This window comes from Podarcis muralis, chromosome 1, assembly GCF_964188315.1.
Source record: "Podarcis muralis chromosome 1, rPodMur119.hap1.1, whole genome shotgun sequence".
Lineage (NCBI taxonomy): Eukaryota > Metazoa > Chordata > Lepidosauria > Squamata > Lacertidae > Podarcis > Podarcis muralis.
This window is the reverse complement of record NC_135655.1, coordinates 116,569,084-116,588,408: the sequence shown is the minus strand read 5'-3', so window position 1 is coordinate 116,588,408 and position 19,325 is coordinate 116,569,084. Positions and strand designations below refer to the sequence as shown.

The window sequence follows — 19,325 nt, the reverse complement described above, 5'->3', positions numbered from 1 at the left end:
TTCTTTCGAAATTACATCTCTCTCCGCCAGTAAATAAAGCTCGGTTACTCTTTGGCCCCTTGGCCACTTACTGCGTCTTGCTTGTGTGTTTCAGATCGGCCCAGTTCGAGCACACCGTCGTTATTACTTCGAGAGGAGCAGAAATCCTGACCCAAGTAGCCGGGGAGAGTTAAGGCGCAGCTGGGCACGCGTGGCGAGGAAAACTCGCCCGGCAGAGCCTGGGAGGAGAAGGAGGAGCGCGAGGAAAGCGCCCCAACTTGGAGGCGACTCCAGGGGACCCTCAAGAGGAGACGCTCCAACGCATCGGATTTATTTCTTGGATCAGGCCCAACGAGCTGGGTGGAATCTGGCGAGGCCAGAGGGAAAGTTGCCATGGGGAACGGTCCCCTAAAAGACAAAAAAGGAGGCGGGGGAAGAAGATGATGATTCTCATTTCTCTTCCAGCAGAGAGATGCGGGACAAAGACGCGGAGCGCAGCGCCTCAATTTCCCAAATGCAATTGAGCATCGCTCTCGTTTGCTCAAAGAGCCGAACTCTGCAGCAAGATTTCCCCCACCACCCTCCATATTTTTCTCGTTCTTAAATTAATTTAACTTCTTGGCACTGTAAGGTCTCCTCCCGCTCCTTCACTCCCTTAGATTTGGCGCTTGGCAGCTGTGACATCTAAACACGTGTGTGTGTGTGTGTGTGTGTATCTGTATCGCGTTTCTTCCAGGTTTTTTGTTATCTTCTGCGTGTTTCCAGAGTTTGACGTCCGTATGGGGTGTGCACAGGCACTCTCCGCGGGGAAAAGGTGTAAAACCACTTTCCGGAAATAAGAACAACAAAAATACAACAACTTTAAAACAAAACAAGCGCTTTTGTTCTTGTAGACGCGTTCTTGGTACAACAATCGCGTTTTGGGATTCTTTCGTTGCTTTCAAAAAACTGCTGTGACTTTTTAGAAACGATTTATAAGACGTTCACCGATATTTTTTTACCCCAAATATTTGAAAGCAGCTCTCTGCTTGCCTTATTGCGGGGAGGTGGGTGAGGGCTAATAATCCTCCCTTTTCCTAGCTTTTAGGTGGGGAGCTGGTCTAGTAAACATACCTTTCTTCCTCCTTTTCAGTTCTGCTTTTAGGAAGACATTGTGTTTTGCCTTCGTTTTTTTTTTTTTTGTGTGTGTGTGTATTTGCACAGGGCGGCCTTCTGCTCCCAGATGGGCAGCCTCACATGCTGGGAAGAGATTTGTTTATTTGTATTGGGTAGGTTGGCTGGAGAGGGGTGGGGAGGGGAGAATGGGGAGGGGGGAAGAGACTGTCCTCTGATCTGCCCGCCTCAGAATCAAATCTCCAGCTGCCCCCAAACCCCAAGCTGAGAGCCCAAAGGAGGAAGGAAGGAAGGGGTTTGATGATCTGCAATTAGGTGCTTCCTAATCACGCCGCCTGAATGCAGAAAAGGAAGCGTTTTGAGATTCAAATCGGGTTCCAAAAAAAAAAAAAAAAAAAAGCGAGAAGAGGGTGCTTTGACGGCTGACACACCCCCGCTTCGAGGATCAAGCGCTCCCCTGGACTGTCCTGGCTGGCAGCCCTCGGGAGATGAAAAGGGCTCTCTAAGAGAGCTCTCCCCCGGCACATATGCACACACGCGCCCTGCCCGGCCAGACTAGGGCGCACAGCAGCCTTTGCTGCCTGCCGGAGAGGTGCGGGCCACAGCTCCGCTGCCCTTTCAAAGGCGGCGTGTGCGCGGCTGTGTGTGGTGGCCGCGGGGAGGCCGGGGACATTTCCGCTGTGGTTTTGTTTGGGTGTTTGCTGCTGCTGCTGCCTGAGTCCTTGCAAAGTGGCAGCTTTTTATTTTTTTCCTTTTGCAGTGGGCTGGGGTTGCAATTCTTAGAGACGAGAGATAGAGAGAGAATTGGGTGTGGGACCTTGGCGAGGCATTTGCAAACAAAAAAAAGAAGAGGAAATAACAAACCAACAACCACAGTAGCCCGCCAATCTGTCTGGGTTGCCCCAGCCACTCTGGGCGGCTTCCAACATCTATAAAAACATAATAAAACAGTAAACATTAAAAGGCTTCCCTATACAGGACTGTCTTTTCAGACCAAACACCACTTCTCACGACTCCTTAGATCGGAGCTTCAAGGCCAAGTGAGACCTTCCGAGCTGTAAAAATATTAACTCGATTTGATTTGCCGCCGCCAGACTAAACGAGCAAGCCTCCCCCTGCGCAACTCAGACGCGTGGTGAGCCTTGCGCCTCTCAGACACTGCCTCTCAGCCTAAACTACCTCGCGGGGTTGTTGTGAGGTTACAATTGGGGGAGGGGGAGATCCGCGTAGGCCACCTCCAGCTCCCTGGGGGAAAGGTGGGGTAAGAAATGAGATAAGAAGTAAACAAATGTAACCGCCAGGCTGCGGTGGGATTGCGTCCCATCTGCGCGCCTCGGAGCGCAATCCTATACTGAACACGCTTACTCGAATAGAAACCCCTGGGAGTTCAATGGCGCTTCGTTGCCAGGGAAAGTGGGTATATTTCCCCCTAGCGCGCGCAAAGGGGGCATCAGCTGAAGCCCCAAGGCGACTTTATTGGGAGTTATGGGTCTGATTTGGAGGCTGCTAAGATCCTGTAAACAACTTTAAACAGACGGAAGTTTCGCTAAATCTAGTTGTGCCCCAAAGAAGTAAGCCCTCATGAGTTCTCAATGGGATATTATCAGCTAAATGCGTATAGGATTGCATCGTTTATGAACTGAAAATGAAAGACGGATGTTTAAGGATAAGGATTGCTGTTTAATAGTGCTATACTGGGTGGGGAAAGGAGAGGAGACTCTTTTAAGTAACCCGACTCAAAAGCTCTGGAATCAATAATAGCTGAGTTTAAAAGAGAGGGCCGGAGTCTCTGCTTCTGCCTTCGGTGGGTAGAAGCCAGCCAGAGCTGCGCGCTTTGACACCCCATCCTGGTCCAAGGGTTAAGCACGTCTCCTATTCCACTGGAATCAGTGGGACATACACGAACTTACTGTGCCGCCCTACGCGGGTGCCTACGCAGAAGGAAGCCCCACGAAGGTCAACAGGATTTGCTCCCAGCCAAGAGCGCACCTCCAGTTGGCAGCCTGACGTGGCCTGGATCAGGCCTGGCCAATGCACTGAAAAGTGACGATCCTATGCACGCATCTTGGGAAAGAAGCCCCACTGCAGCGCTCGTGGAAACTCAGCCCGAGAATCATGGGATTGTAGAGGTAGAAGGGGGCTCCCGAGGGTCGTCTAGTCCAACCCCTTGCAGTGCCGCAATCTTTTGCCCAGAGTCTTATGCTCTAGCGAAGCTACTTTAAAAATCACCCGTCATGATTACTGTTTCTTGTTGGCTCTTCGCACCAGCCCTGGGAAGCCAGGCTGAGAATATTCCCATTTCACAGATCATAACTGAGGCTAAGAACCGGTGTCTTCTCCAAGGAGGTACCATGTTCACTGTGGTTTATTATCACTGCCACCCCAGAAGGCCGCGCTATCCCGCATCCCCTGGTGGGCTCTACTCTGGCTCTACTAGAATCCTGAGGTCCAGAAACCATATCCAAGCGCCAAACAGAAGCTAAACGAGTGAGCGATGGGGGGGGGGGGGGGAGGGGAACCACCAACCCCAAATGGGGGCTCAGGGACCACGAGTCTACTGGAGCCCAGTAGACTTTGTGTACACCGAGACGTGTGAACGCTGCTGCTGTGTACACATACGGATCTGTTTCTTGCTACAGGTTGGCGGAATCTGCCCTGTTGCCATTGTGAAGAGGTCACGAGTCAGAAACTCACCCAGCCATCTAGTGGCAGAATCAGATCCCTTAGAAACTGCCGGAAAGGATCCTGGAGAGAGATCCCTTGGAACACCAAAGAACACCCTTGGGGTTTTCAGAAGCAGTAACGACAGCAGCCAGTCGTCTCCATCGGAGGCTTCTGTCTGCCGCTGCGACATTATTATTATTTTAAACCCTGAACCTGCTTCCTTGGGAGTCAAACCCATTGAGCTCAACGGGATTTTACTTCTGAGTAAGCCTCGAGGGGCTTGCGCTCTAATGCGTCGGATTGGGCCCGCATCTCCCTCTCGGGTTAGAGAGTGTATGCTTTCGACGAGGTTCTCTCCGCACCAACCCAGGTTAATTTTATTAGGACTGCAGGATTTTACCAACTGCTGCGGTAACAAGCTGTTTGCGTAGCAATTAGAGCGAGGTGGTGGCATTTATGGTACACATTTATAATCCTAATTATAAAGGTGATTGCAGGAAGGTTTAAAGGGAGCGGTGGGGGGAACTCTACTGTGGATTTTGCTGCAAGAGACTGCAAGAGGCTGCCCCTCGGCCAGACCCCCCGCCCCAAGTTTGCCCGTCTCCTGGAGGGCCTTTCAATGACCAACTGGTATTTCTTTTCACGACTCCCAATTGAAAAGCAAACCTTGTTGTATTTCTGGATGAGACAGACTCTTCGCCTTCGACAGGTTCCTTCCTGCACAGGTGCTTCCCAAGACCACCATGGAAGTTGGAGTATTTGCACAAAATCCATTTCTTCTCAATGCCCATTTAGCCCGATCCTAAGTAGCTCTACTAGCCATGAAAGAGTCTGGCTATGTTCAGTGGGACATATTCCGCACCTTCGCCCCTCCTTCCAAAGGGGCAGCTTAAAAACGCAGTCCCTTAACGCGTCGACGCAGAAGTCCCACTGGATCGCACGGGATACGCTTCCTAATACTTTAGGATCGCAGTTACACTTCAAGAGGACGGAAGCAATTCGAGCCCAGAACCCTATAACTTAACTAACCAGGAGTTGATCGGGCAGGGGGGGGGGGCGGGTCCATCAGGGCGATCTTGCCTCCCCCCCCCCCCCCAAATAAGAATTAAAAATAAAACTCCTGCTGTTTTGTGGTTACTTTCAGGAAAGACGCTTCTCACAAGCTAGTTGCAACTGATCGGTAAACTTTGCATTAAATCTACAGTTCTAAAAGTGCTGGTTTAAAAGTTAGCCTCAGTGAGGTCAATCTGACTTACAGGTGAAACTCGAAAAATTAGAATATCGTGGAAAAGTTCATTTATTTCAGTAATTCAACTTAAAAGATGAAACTAATATATGAGACTCATGACATGCAAAGCGAGATATGTCAAACCTTTATTTGTTATAAATGTGATGATTATGGCATACAGCTGATGAAAACCACAAATTAACAATCTCATAAAATTAGAATATTAAATGAAATCAGCAAAACAAGGACTGCAAATAGGGCAATATTGGACCTCTGAGAAGTAGAAGCATGCATAAGTACTCAGTACTTGGTTTGGGCCCCTTTTGCATCAATTACTGCCTCAATGCGGCGTGGCATGGATGCTATCAGCCTGTGGCACTGCTGAGGTGTTATGGAAGACCAGGATGCTTCAATAGCAGCCTTCAGCTCCTCTGCATTGCTCGGTCTCATGTCTCTCATCTTTCTCTTGGCAATGCCCCATAGGTTCAGGTCAGGCGAGTTTGCTGGCCAATCAAGCACAGTAATCCCATGGGCATTGAACCAGGTTTTGGTACTTTTGGCAGTGTGTGCAGGTGCCGAAGAGTCCTGCTGGAAAATGAAGTCAGCATCCCCATAAAGTTCGTCTGTGGAAGGAAGCATGAAGTGCTCCAAAATCTCCTGGTAGACTGCTGCATTGACCCTGGACTTTAATGAAGCACAATGGACCAACACCAGCTGATGACATGGCTCCCCAAACCAACACAGACTGTGGAAACTTCACACTGGACTTCAAGCATCTGGCATTGTGTGCCTCCCCATTCTTCCTCCAGACTCTGGGTCCTTGGTTTCCAAATGAGATGCAAAGTTGCTCTCATCAGAAAAGAGGACATGGGACCACTGAGCAACAGACCAGTTCTTTTTTTCTTTAGCCCAGGTAAGACGCTTCTGATGTTGTTTCTTGTTCAGGAGCGGCTTGATAAGAGGAATACGACATTTGAAGCCCATCTCCAGGATCCGTCTGTGTGTGGTGGCTCTTGATGCACTAACTCCAGCCTCAGTCCACTCCTTGTGAAAGTCCCCAACACGTTTGAATGGTCGTTTCCTGACAATCCTCTCCAGGCTGCGGTCGTCCCTGCTGCTTGTGCACCTTTTCCTTCCACACTTTCCCCTTCTGCTTAACTTTCCATTAATGTGCTTCGATACAGCACTTTGGGAACATCCAACTTCTTCTGCAATTACCTTTTGAGGCTTTCCCTCCTTATGGAGGGTCTCAATGATGGCTTTCTGCACAACTGTCAGGTCTGCAGCCTTCCCCATGATTGTGCTTCCTACTGAACCAGACTGAGAGACCATTTCAAGGCTCAGGTGTTATGGATTGAATAGCTACTGCACCTTTTCACAATATTCAAATTTTCTGAGATTGTTAATTTGGGGTTTTCATCAGCTGTACGCCATAATCATCACAATTATAACAAATAAAGGCTTGACATATCTCGCTTTGCATGTCACGAGTCTATCTCGTATATTAGTTTCACCTTTTAAGTTGAATTACTGAAATAAATGAACTTTCCCACGATATTCTAATTTTTCGAGTTTCACCTGTACTTCAATGGAAAGTTTGGTTAGGATAACGACTAGGATTTCTCTGTATGCAATTTCTCAAGTAGCAGAAAGCTCGATTCAAGTCACACGCGCGCGCACGGGGTGGTGGTGTCACTATGCCCCTTCTCTTGTGTGTGTGTGTTTATTAGTGTGTCGCCTTTGGTCAGAAGGATGGCTAAACTAAGGCGCTTGAGGTTTAACCCAGAAATCTTCCATTAAGGGGACATGGGGGGGAGGGGGAGGGAGAGAGAGTGTTTCTTGGGGGAAGGGGGATAACAAACACACCCACCCAATGTAAACATCCCCACTTGGTGCAGCTAAGAGGGCACTTGAGCGTTAGGTCCTGCAGGGATGGGATCCTTCGCCCAATGGCTAGAAAATCAATCCGGATTATTCGCGAGGTGCTGCGGAGATGGGGACAGTCCGCAGCTGATTGCAGATTTCTGCCACCCGTCTCCCCCCCCCCACCCCTCCCGTAAAGAAGTGTCTGGACTCCAGGCTGCTGCTGCTGCTCCTCCTCCTCCTTTTCCCAGATGTCCACCTTCCCAGATGTCCACCCCACCCACACAAGATGTGTACAGCTTAGCCTCCCAACTTTCTCTCCCCCAGTTCTGGGCAGTTTGGGGAAACTTCAGCTAACTTGAGCGCGCGCGGTTGTTGTCTAGGGCGAGGAATCCGACCAAAGTCTCCCTACCCTCCTCTTCTTCCTCCTCCTCCTCCTCCTCCATCTCCACCTCCAGCCTCCCCGGCCGGTCCACTTACAGCTCGGGGCTCCTCGGGGAGAAGGCGGCGGTTGGGTCTTCCTCGGGTGCGCAGCTGCTTCGGGGCTTCTTCTCCTGCTGCTGGAGGGAACCGTGGATGATGGAGAAGGCGCAACTCTACTTCTTTCGGCAGCTTAGACGGGCTTTTCCCCGCCGGGGTGGGGTGGGAGTTTTGTGTACAGAGAAGTCTCTCAATTCCCTGACCCGCCGAAGAAGGCGATCTGCTGAACGGAGGCAGGCTGGGTGGATTCCTTCCAGTTTGGCTCAGACACTCCCCCAAGGGATTTCAGCCTCAGTGTTATTTGGATTTGGAGCAGGGCGTTCACTTAGGTCTCAGTTGGTCCGCTTCCTTCTAACCATCTCTCTTTCTCCAGCCAGCCAGCCAGCGAGCAAGCAAGCTGCTCTCAGGCTCTGGGAAAGGAGTGAGCCACAGAGCGAGCGAGCGAGCGCGCCCGTGGGGAGGGGAGGCCTCCCCACTAATATCTGTAACGCCATCAGCAATGTAATTTGTGCGGAATGTTCATTTTGTATTGGTGTTCTCCCTGTGCCAAAAATGTGCGCTTGATTGCATAGAGTGGGCTCGTTGACGGAGCAAGGTGTGACCGCTGTCGAGGGGCGGAGGAGGGTGAGGGAGAAGAAGAAGTTCAGCTCGGGCCAAAGCGTGGGGGTGGGGTTTTTATATATAGATGGATATATGGATAGAGAGATATATAGCTCTCCATCTCTTCCTCACCCCCCAGGCTGTTTTAGACCGCAAAGGCGCCGCGCGCCGCGATGAGTGTTAAATAGATGGCTAATTACGCGTATGAAAATTAAACATCAGTGTTATGCTAATAGGGCCGCCTTCAGCTGTGGATCAGAGCACTTGAGACTAGCATTTAATCAAAGGAATCAGTAACTAATACTGCTGCACGTGTGAACTTTCCTCAAGATCATCATCTCTCCACCCCCGCCGCTGAGCGGCTCCTGGGTCTCGCGCGCCCAAGCGAAATGATGGAAGCGGGGCTGGGGGGGGGGAGAGAAATAATTAGCAGGCGCTTTCTAATTATTTAGACGACGAAAAGTCAGTTGGGATTCAGCCCAGAAGGCCTTTGCCTGGCAGCGGCCCTGAAGCGCCCCCCACACTATCGCCACCCCCCACAGCCAACACTTTGGTTCTGGTTGGTCAGAGAGGATTTGGCAAAGTGGGAAGAGGCGGGGATCGGGCTTCGACTTTTTAAGGGAACGGGATCAGGCCAACACGCAGGTCGCTTCCGTCTCTGGGTGGCTTGGTGTGTAGATCGGGGAGGAGTACTACTCGCGTTGAGCTCCCCCCCCCCCTGCGCCCCCGGAAGCACAAAACAGCTGGCCTTTGGCTATCAGCCCTGGAAAGGAAGCCGCTGATTTATTTCCCCATTCCAAGCTGAGCAGGCCAGTTGTTAGAGGAAGAGCCAGCTTCCCAATGACACAGAACTCTTCGTCAAAGTCTGACTTCAGAAATGTAACCCGAAAAGTATTTCTCATGGTGGACCTCCTGCTCAATAAGGATGAAAAATTGAGAACCCTTCCTTTACCCCAAACACTGAAATCCTGATTGTGGTTACCCAAAAGGTGGTAGAAGGGAACTGAGGGGTAAGGGATTCCCGTTAGGTTATTATTGTTTGTTTGTTTGTTTGTTTGTTTGTTTGTTTTTAACAGGGGTCTCAAGACAGCAAAAGGCATTTTCTCACCCGTCTTGGCTCAGCAGCCAACACTGCGTTTGCTTTCCATACTGTCTGACGAAGAGTTCTGTGCTCGCGCTAAAGTCGGCGCAGTTTTTCAGCTGACCAAACCAAAAACATGAATGACAACCCCATCCCCGAAGGTTCCCAGGTAAACCTGTGAAAAGCAGCTTCTTCTGAGGTCTCCTGCATCCCCATCCTGCGAAAAAAAGGGGGGCGGTGGGGTACCTTCTTTGCCAGAGAAGGGGACCGTGAAGATCTCTCCTCCCCCCTTTCCTTAAGATAAGCCACAAATCCTTTGTATTGGGTAGGGCTGCCCCTTTTGAGGGGGACGAGGGAGAGCTGCTACACAATGGATCCCCTAACACGTGCGAAATTGATCAGATGCACCCTCCGTGCCCCAAATGCACGCACGCACCTGACTACATACCACAACAACTTTGCAAAAGCAGGCTGGTGGCAGTTGCTATTTTCTTTATAAGCAGCGAGACATGGTGGGCTTCAAGCGGTGCTAACCATTTCTGGACACGCACGCACACACCTCGTGTCCCAGTTACTGGTCCTAATACAGTGGTACTTCGGGTTAAGTACTTAATTCGTTATGGAGGTCCGTTCTTAACCTGAAACTGTTCTTAACCTGAAGCACCACTTTAGCTAATGGGGCCTCCTGCTGCCGCCGCGCGTTTTCTATTCTCATCCTGAAGCAAAGTTAGTGGAGTCTGTAACCTGAAGCGTCTGTAACCTGGAGCGTCTGTAAACCGAGGTACCATTGTATAATATCTGAAGAAGCTGGACGATCTGTTCCCATCTCTCTGTGAGAGACCCCCTCAGAGAGGGAGATCTGCAAGGGTGGGAGGGGGTCTGGAGAGAGCGAGAGAGAGAGAGCCCTTCCTCTCTCTCAATCCATCTGATGTTCTGACATCAGGTTGGTGGCGCTGCTAGAGGTAGTAGATAGCAAAATCGTTTGGAGACGTCAGAGGGGTCCTGGAGCCTGGGATCTTTCCCTCTCCATAGGAGGGGTTTTTGCGCCCCTCCTTCCTCCCCTGGGGGCCAGGGAGGGGTCTCTGGGCGGCCCCCCTCGCGCTGGCCCCGTCCAGCTCGGCGCCGTCGTCTCTGCCTTCTTCCTTCCTTCCTTCCTTCTGCTGCTTCTCTCCTTCCTTCGCGTCTCACTCTCTCTCTCTCGCTCGCTCGCTCGGGTCCAGCAGGCGAGCCCCCGAAAAGCGTCTCCGGCCAATCGCGCGCGATCCTGCCAGGCGGCGGGCCAATCAGCTCGGCGGGCTCATGCATATTCATCGCTTTTGGCTGAGTCAAAGCTTTTAGGCGAGTTTGTGTAGATCTCCAAGCATCATGCCTTAGACTTTTTCAAAGAGACAAACTCCATTTTCTTATGAATGGAAAGTGAAAAGCCCCGGGCCTCTTAAATTGGGTCCTGAGAGAGAGAGAGAAAGAGAAAGAGGAAAGAGAGAGGGAGAAAGGGAGAGAGAGAGAGAGACCCCCCCAAAAAGGCAGGCTGGAGGAAGAGAGCGAGAGAGAGACAGAGAGAGATCGCCAGGGAGAGAAAGAGAGAGAGGCACCCAAGGCAGCGGCGCGCAATGACCATGACTACCATGCCAGAGAGCCTCAATAGCCCTGTCTCCGGCAAGGCGGTCTTTATGGAGTTTGGGCCGCCCGGGCAGCAAATGCCACCGTCGCCCATGTCTCACGGACACTATTCCATGCACTGTTTACACTCGGCCGGCCACTCGCAGCCGGACAGCTCCTACAGCGCAGCTTCGTCCTTCTCCAGACCGCTGGGCTACCCCTATGTCAACTCGGTCAGCAGCCACGCGGCCAATCCTTACATGAGCTCAGTGCAGTCCTACCCCAACAGCACCAGCTTGGCTCAGACCCGGTTAGAGGAGACAGGTACGTGCCTGCAGAGGGGAGGGGAGGGGAGCTGGCTGGGTTCTGTGGGGAGAAAGGGGGAGGAAACGGGGGGGAGGGGGAGGGGGGCTCTGGGAAGCACCAAACGACCCCCCCCCAGAAAAGAACAAGATCTGAAAGGGGGGAAGGAATCTCGAAGGAAGCAAAACATAATAATAATAATAATAATAATAATAATAATAATAATAATAATAATAATAATAATAATGCTATCAAGCTACACCCCCTCCTCCTCCTTCTCAGTCCTCAAGAGAGCAAGCAAATTCCTCCAGCCAAACCTCCAAGATCTCTGGAGTTTGCACACAAAGGCACCCCGTGCCCGGCTGGCAAAACCCAGAAAGAAATTCCTTCTCTTCTCTCCTCAATCTCTCTCCCTCTCTCTCTCCCTCTCTCCACCCCCCCCCCCAGATGTGCGCCTATTAGGCTCGGCAATTATTTATTGCGTAGCGCTATAAACAATGTATGCAATTAAGGGTAATTAAACCTAAAGTGCCGCCGCCTGTAAAAATAGCAAACTTTCTTTCTTCTCCGGCGACCGAGCCTCCGGGACTCAGCAGCCTCTCTGGAGTTGCCGAGCAGCAGCAGAAGAAGGAGAAGAGGAGGAGGAGGAAGAGGAAGAGGCAGCCACCGGGCTCCGGGGCTCCTTGAGAGTGGCGAGGAAAAGGAGGAGGAGGTGAAGGAGGGTTGCTTGACACGGCTGCTCCCGGGGCACCTTCAAGGCCAACGGATTTGTTGGGAGGAAAATTTGGGGCCCTTGTTAGGATTGCCTTCTCATCAGCACCATCAGCACCGCTGGTCATTGCTCATCCATCCATCCCTCCATCCAGTCATCCAGTCCCTCACTGGCCCGCTTTCTTGCTTCTTGCAGGGGCCGAGACGGAGAAAAGCACCGTGGTGGAAGGCGGAGAAGTGCGCTTCAACGGCAAAGGGAAGAAAATCCGAAAGCCTCGGACTATTTACTCCAGTTTGCAGCTGCAGGCTTTGAACCGGCGGTTCCAGCAGACTCAGTACCTGGCTTTGCCCGAGAGAGCCGAGCTGGCCGCCTCCTTGGGGCTCACCCAGACCCAGGTAGGCAGCGCCAGCAGCACCTGCATCCCCAGAGCATCCTTCGCCCGCTCAGCCCCATCCCTGCGCCCGGAGCAACTTCCTGGCGGCCACGCCTGCCCGCGGCCCTCTCGGCTCGCCGTACCTCCCGAGGCCCAAGAGGCAAGATCCCGGGGGAAGCTGGGCGGGGTAGGTGGTGGGGCTGCTGCTGCTGCTGGTGGGGCAGAGAGCCCTCCGAAGCATCAGTCGAAAAAGACCTCCTTCTGCTCCACTGCTGCCCCACCACCACGACCATGTTCGCTCTCCTACTTTCCCAAGCGCGCTTAATATTTAGGAAACCCCCAATCTCATTGATGTTTCTTCAATAGCTTGCCATAAAAAAGTCGGTCGATCTATCTATCTATCTATCATCTATCTATCTATCTATCTATCTATCTATCTATCTATCTATCTATCATCTATCTCTATCTATCTATCATCTATCTATCTATCTATCTATCTATCTATCTATCTATCTATCTATCTATCTATCTATCTATCTCTATCTATCTATCTATCTATCATCTATCTATCTATCTGTCTATCTATATCTATCTATATCTATCTATCTATCTATCTATCTATCGTCTATCGTCTATCTATCATCTATCTATCATCTATCTATCTATCTATCTATCTATCTATCTATCTATCTATCTATCTATCATCTATCTATCTATCATTTATCTACCTATCTATCTATCTATCTATCTATCTATCATCTATCTATCATCTATCTATCATCTATCATCATCTATCTATCTATCATCTATCATCTATCTATCTATCTATCTCTCCAACCCCCGCGTTAAAATTCCAAGGAGGGGCACTGGAGAGTGGCAGGCCCGTTTTTAAGGCAATTCTGGGGAGAATGGTGTCTCCAGTGAGAATAGCTGCCTTTATCCTATGCCTGGCTCACTCGGTCTTCCTGAACCCAGTGGAACTAATTCCCCTCCCTCCAACAAACAAACAAAGGTGCCCAGGTGATGTCTTGAAGATGTAGGTGTTTAAATCTCCATTTCTGAAGGATCTCACCATCTCCTCCAGCGGTTTAGTTGTCCATCTTTCAAGTCTTGGAGGCTCCTATTTGGTTTGGGTTAAAAGAAGGCTCCTCTCCCCCTCGAATCACATACAAAGGCGCGCGCCCTTATCTTCTCAACCACCATCAAATCTTCACCTTTGTCTATCTGAGAAAGATGTACAGGGAGGGTGGAATTGTACTTGTCACCCAAATAGACTGATCCCCGTTGCAAAATGCGATTTTTCTTATTCTTTTTGTTTAAGTTGCTCCTAATAAAATATTTCATTTGTCTAGACTTGGGAGATCCGAGGCCTTTTGCCTCTGTCATGTATCACCCTCCTAAAACTTGCTTCTCTAGGAGCAAGGCCGTCCCATCTTCCTTGTGGCGCAGGAACTTTCATTAAGGATGGCGGCGTGATTTCAGTAACTGTAGTTGGGGTTGTCTTTAGGATTCCTAGGCCTTAAAAAAACCCCCCAAAAAACTCGGATGCTGCCTCAGATGGAAACTAACAGGCCTTCCTGCTCTCAATCCATGCATATAATTATTTTTTTTTTAATCTGTCCTTGTGCCTCTTCGAATGACCCACACACTTCGCTGGTGGTACATTTACGCATTTGTTTTGGGGGAGCTATTTTTGTTTTGTTTTGTTTACAGATGACCTAGTGCGGGGAGTGTGGTTTTTAGCTCCACTAAAGAAAGGGGAGAAGTTAGTAGTGCGCCTCCATTTCCGGAAATTTGGTCCCCCGAGCGAAAGACGCGCGTTGGTATCAATCAAGCGTCCCTCCCTAGGGATGGGGGAATCACAGCCAAGCGTTGCCTTGGGCCTTGGGCCTGGTACCGTATTTCTCCGGACAGAGACCCTCTTGGCCACTGAGTGCCCTTTTTCCTGTTGCCTCCCGGATTCTGTCTGGCTTGTCTTCTCTGCTGGCGCCTTCAACTTTCGTTTTTCTCTCTCCCCCCACCCCTTTGGGACAGGTCAAGATCTGGTTCCAAAACAAGCGCTCCAAATTCAAGAAACTGATGAAGCAAGGAGGGGCCGCTTTGGAAAGCAGCGCACTGGCCAACGGCAGGTCCCTGTCTGCCAGTTCCCCCCCAGTGCCCCCAGTTTGGAACACCACCTCGTCGTCGGGTAAGACCTCCACTGGGACCCCGGCCACTTACATCCCCAGCTACACGTCTTGGTACCCTTCGGCCCACCAGGAAACTATGCAGCAGCCTCAGCTGATGTGATTGGGGGTTTTTGGAGGGGGTTTTCTTTCGGGTTTGGTATTTCGTTCGTTTTTGGTTTTATTTTATTTTTTTATTTTTTAAATAATAATAAGAAAGAAAGAAAAAGTTGAACCAACAAGCCGATCTCCCCGTCGGCATCAACCAGAATACTTAAAAGAAAAAAAGAGGAAAAAAATTACTAAACACCCCACACAAACACGCGCTCGAACACTGTGCTTAGTTTGGGGGAAAGCGCGCGCACGCACGACCCAAGGAGCCTGAGAAAAGGCAACTTGGGAGAATCGCCAGCCAAAAAATTTTAAAAATAAAGGAAAAAAGGACACGCCACGCGCGGACAGTCTTTGGGAAAGTCCTCCTGGGCGCAGCCGCTGCTGAGCTGCCGGGCGAGACAGGCACAGATGCGACGCGGGGCTGGTTCCCAGTGCAGACAGCTGACGCGGCAGCCACGGATCGGCCCGAGAGCAGCCGGACAACAGCCTGCCAGCAGCGCCGGAAAAACCCTCGGCTTAGTTGGACAATCAGGAAAAAAATATGAGAAGAATAATCTGTTTGTACCAGGAAGAGGGGCGGGGAGGAATCTGTGTCCTCTTTCTTGTCTGTCTCTCGTGTCTGTTCTAATGAAATGTAGGTCATTCCCTTCATCTCGAGTCCTCTGGTCTCCGAAAAACGGAACACAAGTCGTCTTTCTTTCTTTCTTTCTTTCTTTCTTTCTTTCTTTCTTTCTTTCTTTCTTTCTTTCTTTCTTTCTTTCTTCTTTTCTTTCTTTCTCCTTCCTTCCTTCTTTTCTTTCCATTCCCCCCGCCACCTCCCACAATGTTCGTTGTTAGTCCTCGGTGTATATATTTTTTTTCTTCTGTCGAAGGGGAAAGGGGGGATTTTTTTTTTGTTTAAATTATTATTATTTATTGACTTTGAAATCTACCACTATGAGAGTCCTAAGCATTTTTCTATAAAAAATAATAATAATAAACTTACGGGCAGATCTGGTTTGCAGAAGTGACGTTGTTTTCATGCTGTTTGTTTCAAAGTCGAAGACCTCGCACACATACTAGGGAGGAGATGCTCAGGCGCTCAGTTTAATTTTAATTTTAATCTGTGTGCATTCGCTTTCCTGTTTCGGGAAGGTGTGGGGCAGATCGGAACGGGAGCATTCGGGTTTCACACACGCATTTATGGAGAGATCTATTCCCCCACCCGCTTAGCGCACGTCTCACGTTAATTATAACTGAGAGAAAGAATTAAAAAAAAAAAGGGGGGGGAGAGAAATAAAGCAAGGTAGTTTGCTTTGGAAGCAGAGTCAGGCCAAGGCGTTGTTTTCTTTGCTTTTAGCGAAGTAACCATGCCAGTGTGCAGGCAGCTCCCTTTAATGAGCCATTTGGACAAGGGGCCAATTGGGCTTCGCAGCTTTAAATCTCAATTTCTTAACGCCAACGGAATTATCAGTGTGAAGTCTCCCTGCGCTTATTTTCAAGTGCAACCTTTGGTCGCTATACATTTTAAAATAATAATAATAATAATAATAATAATAATAATAATAATAATAATAATAATAATAATATTGTCCTGTGAACACGTTGCACAAAAACTAGCTTTTTTATTGTTTTGGGTTCTTTCTCCACCCCGCATTTTTTATTATTTAAGTCGGGCGTGGCTACAATATATGATGCTTTGTGAAAGCTGAGATTCTTGGAGATTTTGCCTGTGGACAAAAAACCAAACCAAACCACCCTCTCTGGCGCTCTATGCCGGAAGATGCGATACTAGCCTTGGGATTACGCGCTGTTGCTTTAGTGCTCTAAAATGTCATTGTTTAGTTCTGCATTTGAGGATATTAAATTATTTCATTTTTTTATACGGGGTGGGGTGGGGGAACAAACAACAAAAAAGGATGAAAACACACACACAAGCCCACCCAACGCCGCCCTGATTCAGCTGCCGTCCTGGCCCTGCCCTGAAAATATTTGCACACACAATATGATGAAAAGTTTCTTTTGATAGTGTGAAATTATGTTTTGGAGGGGGGGGAGAGCCCGTGCCATGTTTCCTGCCGGGGGCAGAGTATGAAGGGACACGGGGACTTTAGGCCATCCTGTTTTGCTATCCGTAGTCGTGAAAAAAAGAAAGAAAAAGGCAGTTGACTGATTGGAAACGTGACCTGCGGTGGAGAGAATCATTTGCAACTTGGGTTGTTATGATGCGCGCAAGGGTTAAAAGGAAGAAACCGCACGATCCTTAATGCTCAGTCCCTAACGAGGCATTGTGAGTGTGTGGAATGAAATCAAGGGTGAGTTGTGCGCTCAGGATCCTGGTTCCTGCATCCACTCTGGATGCGCTACGGTGGTCGGATGGAAACAAACCACCTTAAATGCGCGACGGAAACGCTCAGTTCTGAAGTGAGAAGCCCGGGCCGGATCTTCTGCAGGGCATTAAGGGAGGCTCTCTTGCAAATGGTAACGCAGGGCGCAGGGGCGACGCAGCGCAACAGTGCGCGTGCATGTGTGCATGGGGTAAGAAGCCCAGACCTAATCTGGGCTGCGATCTACTACAACGCTTTTCCTTTGCTTGTTCCCCAACTCCCACTACGATCTTGAATTTATGGTTGCTTCTATAAATAACTCTCCAGCGAGCTAAGGGCTGAAATATGGGGAGACTTTCCACCCAGGCAGCTTTCCAGGCAAGGTGCTATGTTTAATTCCATCCTACGTGATCGCCTTTCCCTTTGCGGGGGCGGGGGGGGGATGTAGTGAGTGCGCGCTTGCGGTAGGTCTTCGCTCAGGAGGCAGAACAGGTGCTAGCTAGGGAAAAGGTCTGCGGTTGCCTTCTTAGAGGGAAGCAAGAGGAACTGGGACTGAGGGGGGGGGTGAAATGGGCAAAAAAAGAGGGGCTTGCCTCTGGTTTCAGAGGCACCGGGGTCTAGGAGCTGAGGTCCTGCGGGATTACAAAAGAAAGAGAAATCCTGAGGTTTACCACCGCAAATAGCGCTATATTATTATTATTATTATTATTATTATTATTATTATTATTATTATTATTATTATAGCGTATGGCTCGGGACAGCTTGGAGCACACGTGTGTGTGTGTGTGTGTGTGTGTGTGTGTGTGTGTGTATGGTGCAGCTTTCTGCCCCCTCTTGCTGCCCTGAATTTTAGCTCTCCTCTTTTTTTTATTATTCCTCCCCCAAACAACCCCAAAGACGCGCCGCCGCTTGTCACTACCTCCTGCACCGTTTCGTCAAGCTCAGACTTTTCCGCGGAGGAAATTGGCAGCTACACGCGTTTCCATCCCTAAAACACGATGCCGCCTCTCTCTATTAAGCATCCAGGAGGCTGGGACCGGCTCCAGCGGAGCCTTCCCCTCGGGGACGCGCATCTCTTTGGACAGCAGTTCTTGGGAAGGGAAGGAGAACCTGGAAGAAAGGAGATGGGGGGGGGGGGATGCGGGGAGAGAAAGATTTCTATGGGCATCGCACATGTATGTGTGTATGTAGGCAAGCATGCACGGGGGATGACAAACTGGGTCTTTGACCTGGGTAACAGAAAGCCTAGTTTCGCCAATGCAAATGCGCCTGGGCAAGAAAATAAAACCGAGATTGGGGTGGAGGGCAGCGAGGAAGGCGAGAGATTGAGGAAAGCGGTGGGTCACCGTTTGGGAGGTGGTTTTACTGTCTTTCTCTATGGGTGGTCTCTCTGTATGTGAGAGATCAGGGGAGGGGATGGCTTAGTAAACTTTGGGCGCCTTGCACATGCTTTTGCGCCTTGCACATGGTTTTGGAAGATCAAAGCGCCACCGCTTTTGGAGAAGAACAGCTGTGTGTGTGTGTGTTGGTTCTTTCTTTGCTCATCAGGACAAGACAAAATTCAAGAGATATTTCTGAGGCACACCACCGAAGTCTCAGAAGGATGCATTATGTCCCTCGACCCTCGCCCACCCCACATCCTCCGCTTAGTTGTTATTAAAAATGAATAAACAACCAACCAACCCACCCACATAAGCCTTCAAATTCATCACCCCAGAGCCAGAACGAGGACACTTTCCCTATGTCCCCATTGCTGGGAACTAAAGAGGAGTTTGCGGAGCGGCACGTGGGGCCTGTCGTAGTTTGGTACCTCGGGGCAAATGGCAAGCGAGATGCGTCACTCGGGCAAACTCCGCCGGCAAAGTTCAGTATGTCCTACCAAGCGGGCGGAGGAAAGCAAGCAAAAGAAAGATTAAAACTAGATAGATCACCGCTGGGATCAGGACCCAGATCCCAGAGCCAGGGCTTTCCCGCTGCTTTGGCAAGATCATCTTTGCTCTGTGTTTCTGAGACAGAGAAGGAAGTTCCTTCTCTCTTTCGCTCCCCCCCCCTTTCCTCCAAGCTGAGGATTGCATCCGTTTGCAAGTTCCCTATGGGGTGAGTGGGTGGGGAGAGGAGGAGGCAAAAGTGGGTGGGTGTTGCGGGGGTGGGGGAGGAGGTTTCCGGGAGGCTGCTGGAGGAGGAAGCGAATGATAAATTGTATCGATTTTTGTTTTGACACGCACCCATTTTTCAATTCTGGGCGATGAGTGATCAAATGATGCGGCCCTCTCTGGCTAATGTACTTGGGAGAGAGACGGAAAGCGGGAGGGAGATAAGGCACCATAGTGCGGTGTGTGATTGTGTGTGTGTGTGTGTGTGTGTGTGTGTATGTGGGGTAGGGGGGTGGACGGACGGGGGTGGGAAGGCACCAGAGGGAACTGAAACAGCTTGGAGGGGAGAGAGAGAGACAAGCCAGGCCGTGGGAGAATCCCAGCCCGCCGGATTCCCCGGGGAAGAAAGAGAGAAGCTGCCCGCAGGGGCTTCCTGAAACCTCATTGACTGGTTTCCTAGATCCCCCCGAAGACAAAATCTGGCCGCCACCCGGTGGTTAGCAGAGACGCCTGAACCACACATACCGGAGCCGGTGGTGGCCGCTTTGCGCGCGCCCCTCCACTGCCCCTCCCGGAGAAAGCCTGACGCCGAATCCAGAGTCTGAACGCGAGAGCGAATGATTCGGAAAACAAAACCGAAATCCAACCGCGA

The 19,325-nt window shown here is 50.2% G+C and overlaps 2 protein-coding genes across 5 annotated transcripts in view; both read left to right on the top strand.

The window, feature by feature from the left end:
• The window catches only part of METAP1D (methionyl aminopeptidase type 1D, mitochondrial), a 103,313-nt gene extending 102,457 nt beyond the window's left edge, over positions 1-856 (top strand). For all 4 annotated transcript variants that reach the window (XM_028749676.2, XM_028749667.2, XM_028749656.2 and 1 more), the window contains one exon: positions 95-856. In XM_028749676.2, the coding sequence (XP_028605509.1) occupies positions 95-173 (79 nt within the window). In that variant the 3' untranslated portion in view covers positions 174-856. The remainder of the gene's footprint in view (positions 1-94) is intronic.
• A 9,156-nt stretch (positions 857-10,012) lies between these two features.
• On the top strand, positions 10,013-15,280 carry DLX1 (distal-less homeobox 1). The gene is made up of 3 exons (XM_028749688.2): positions 10,013-10,931; positions 11,818-12,017; positions 14,030-15,280. The coding sequence occupies exons 1-3, from the start codon at positions 10,619-10,621 to the stop codon at positions 14,282-14,284; spliced, it is 768 nt and encodes a 255-aa protein (XP_028605521.2). The 5' UTR covers positions 10,013-10,618; the 3' UTR covers positions 14,285-15,280.
• The last annotated feature ends 4,045 nt before the right edge of the window (positions 15,281-19,325 follow it).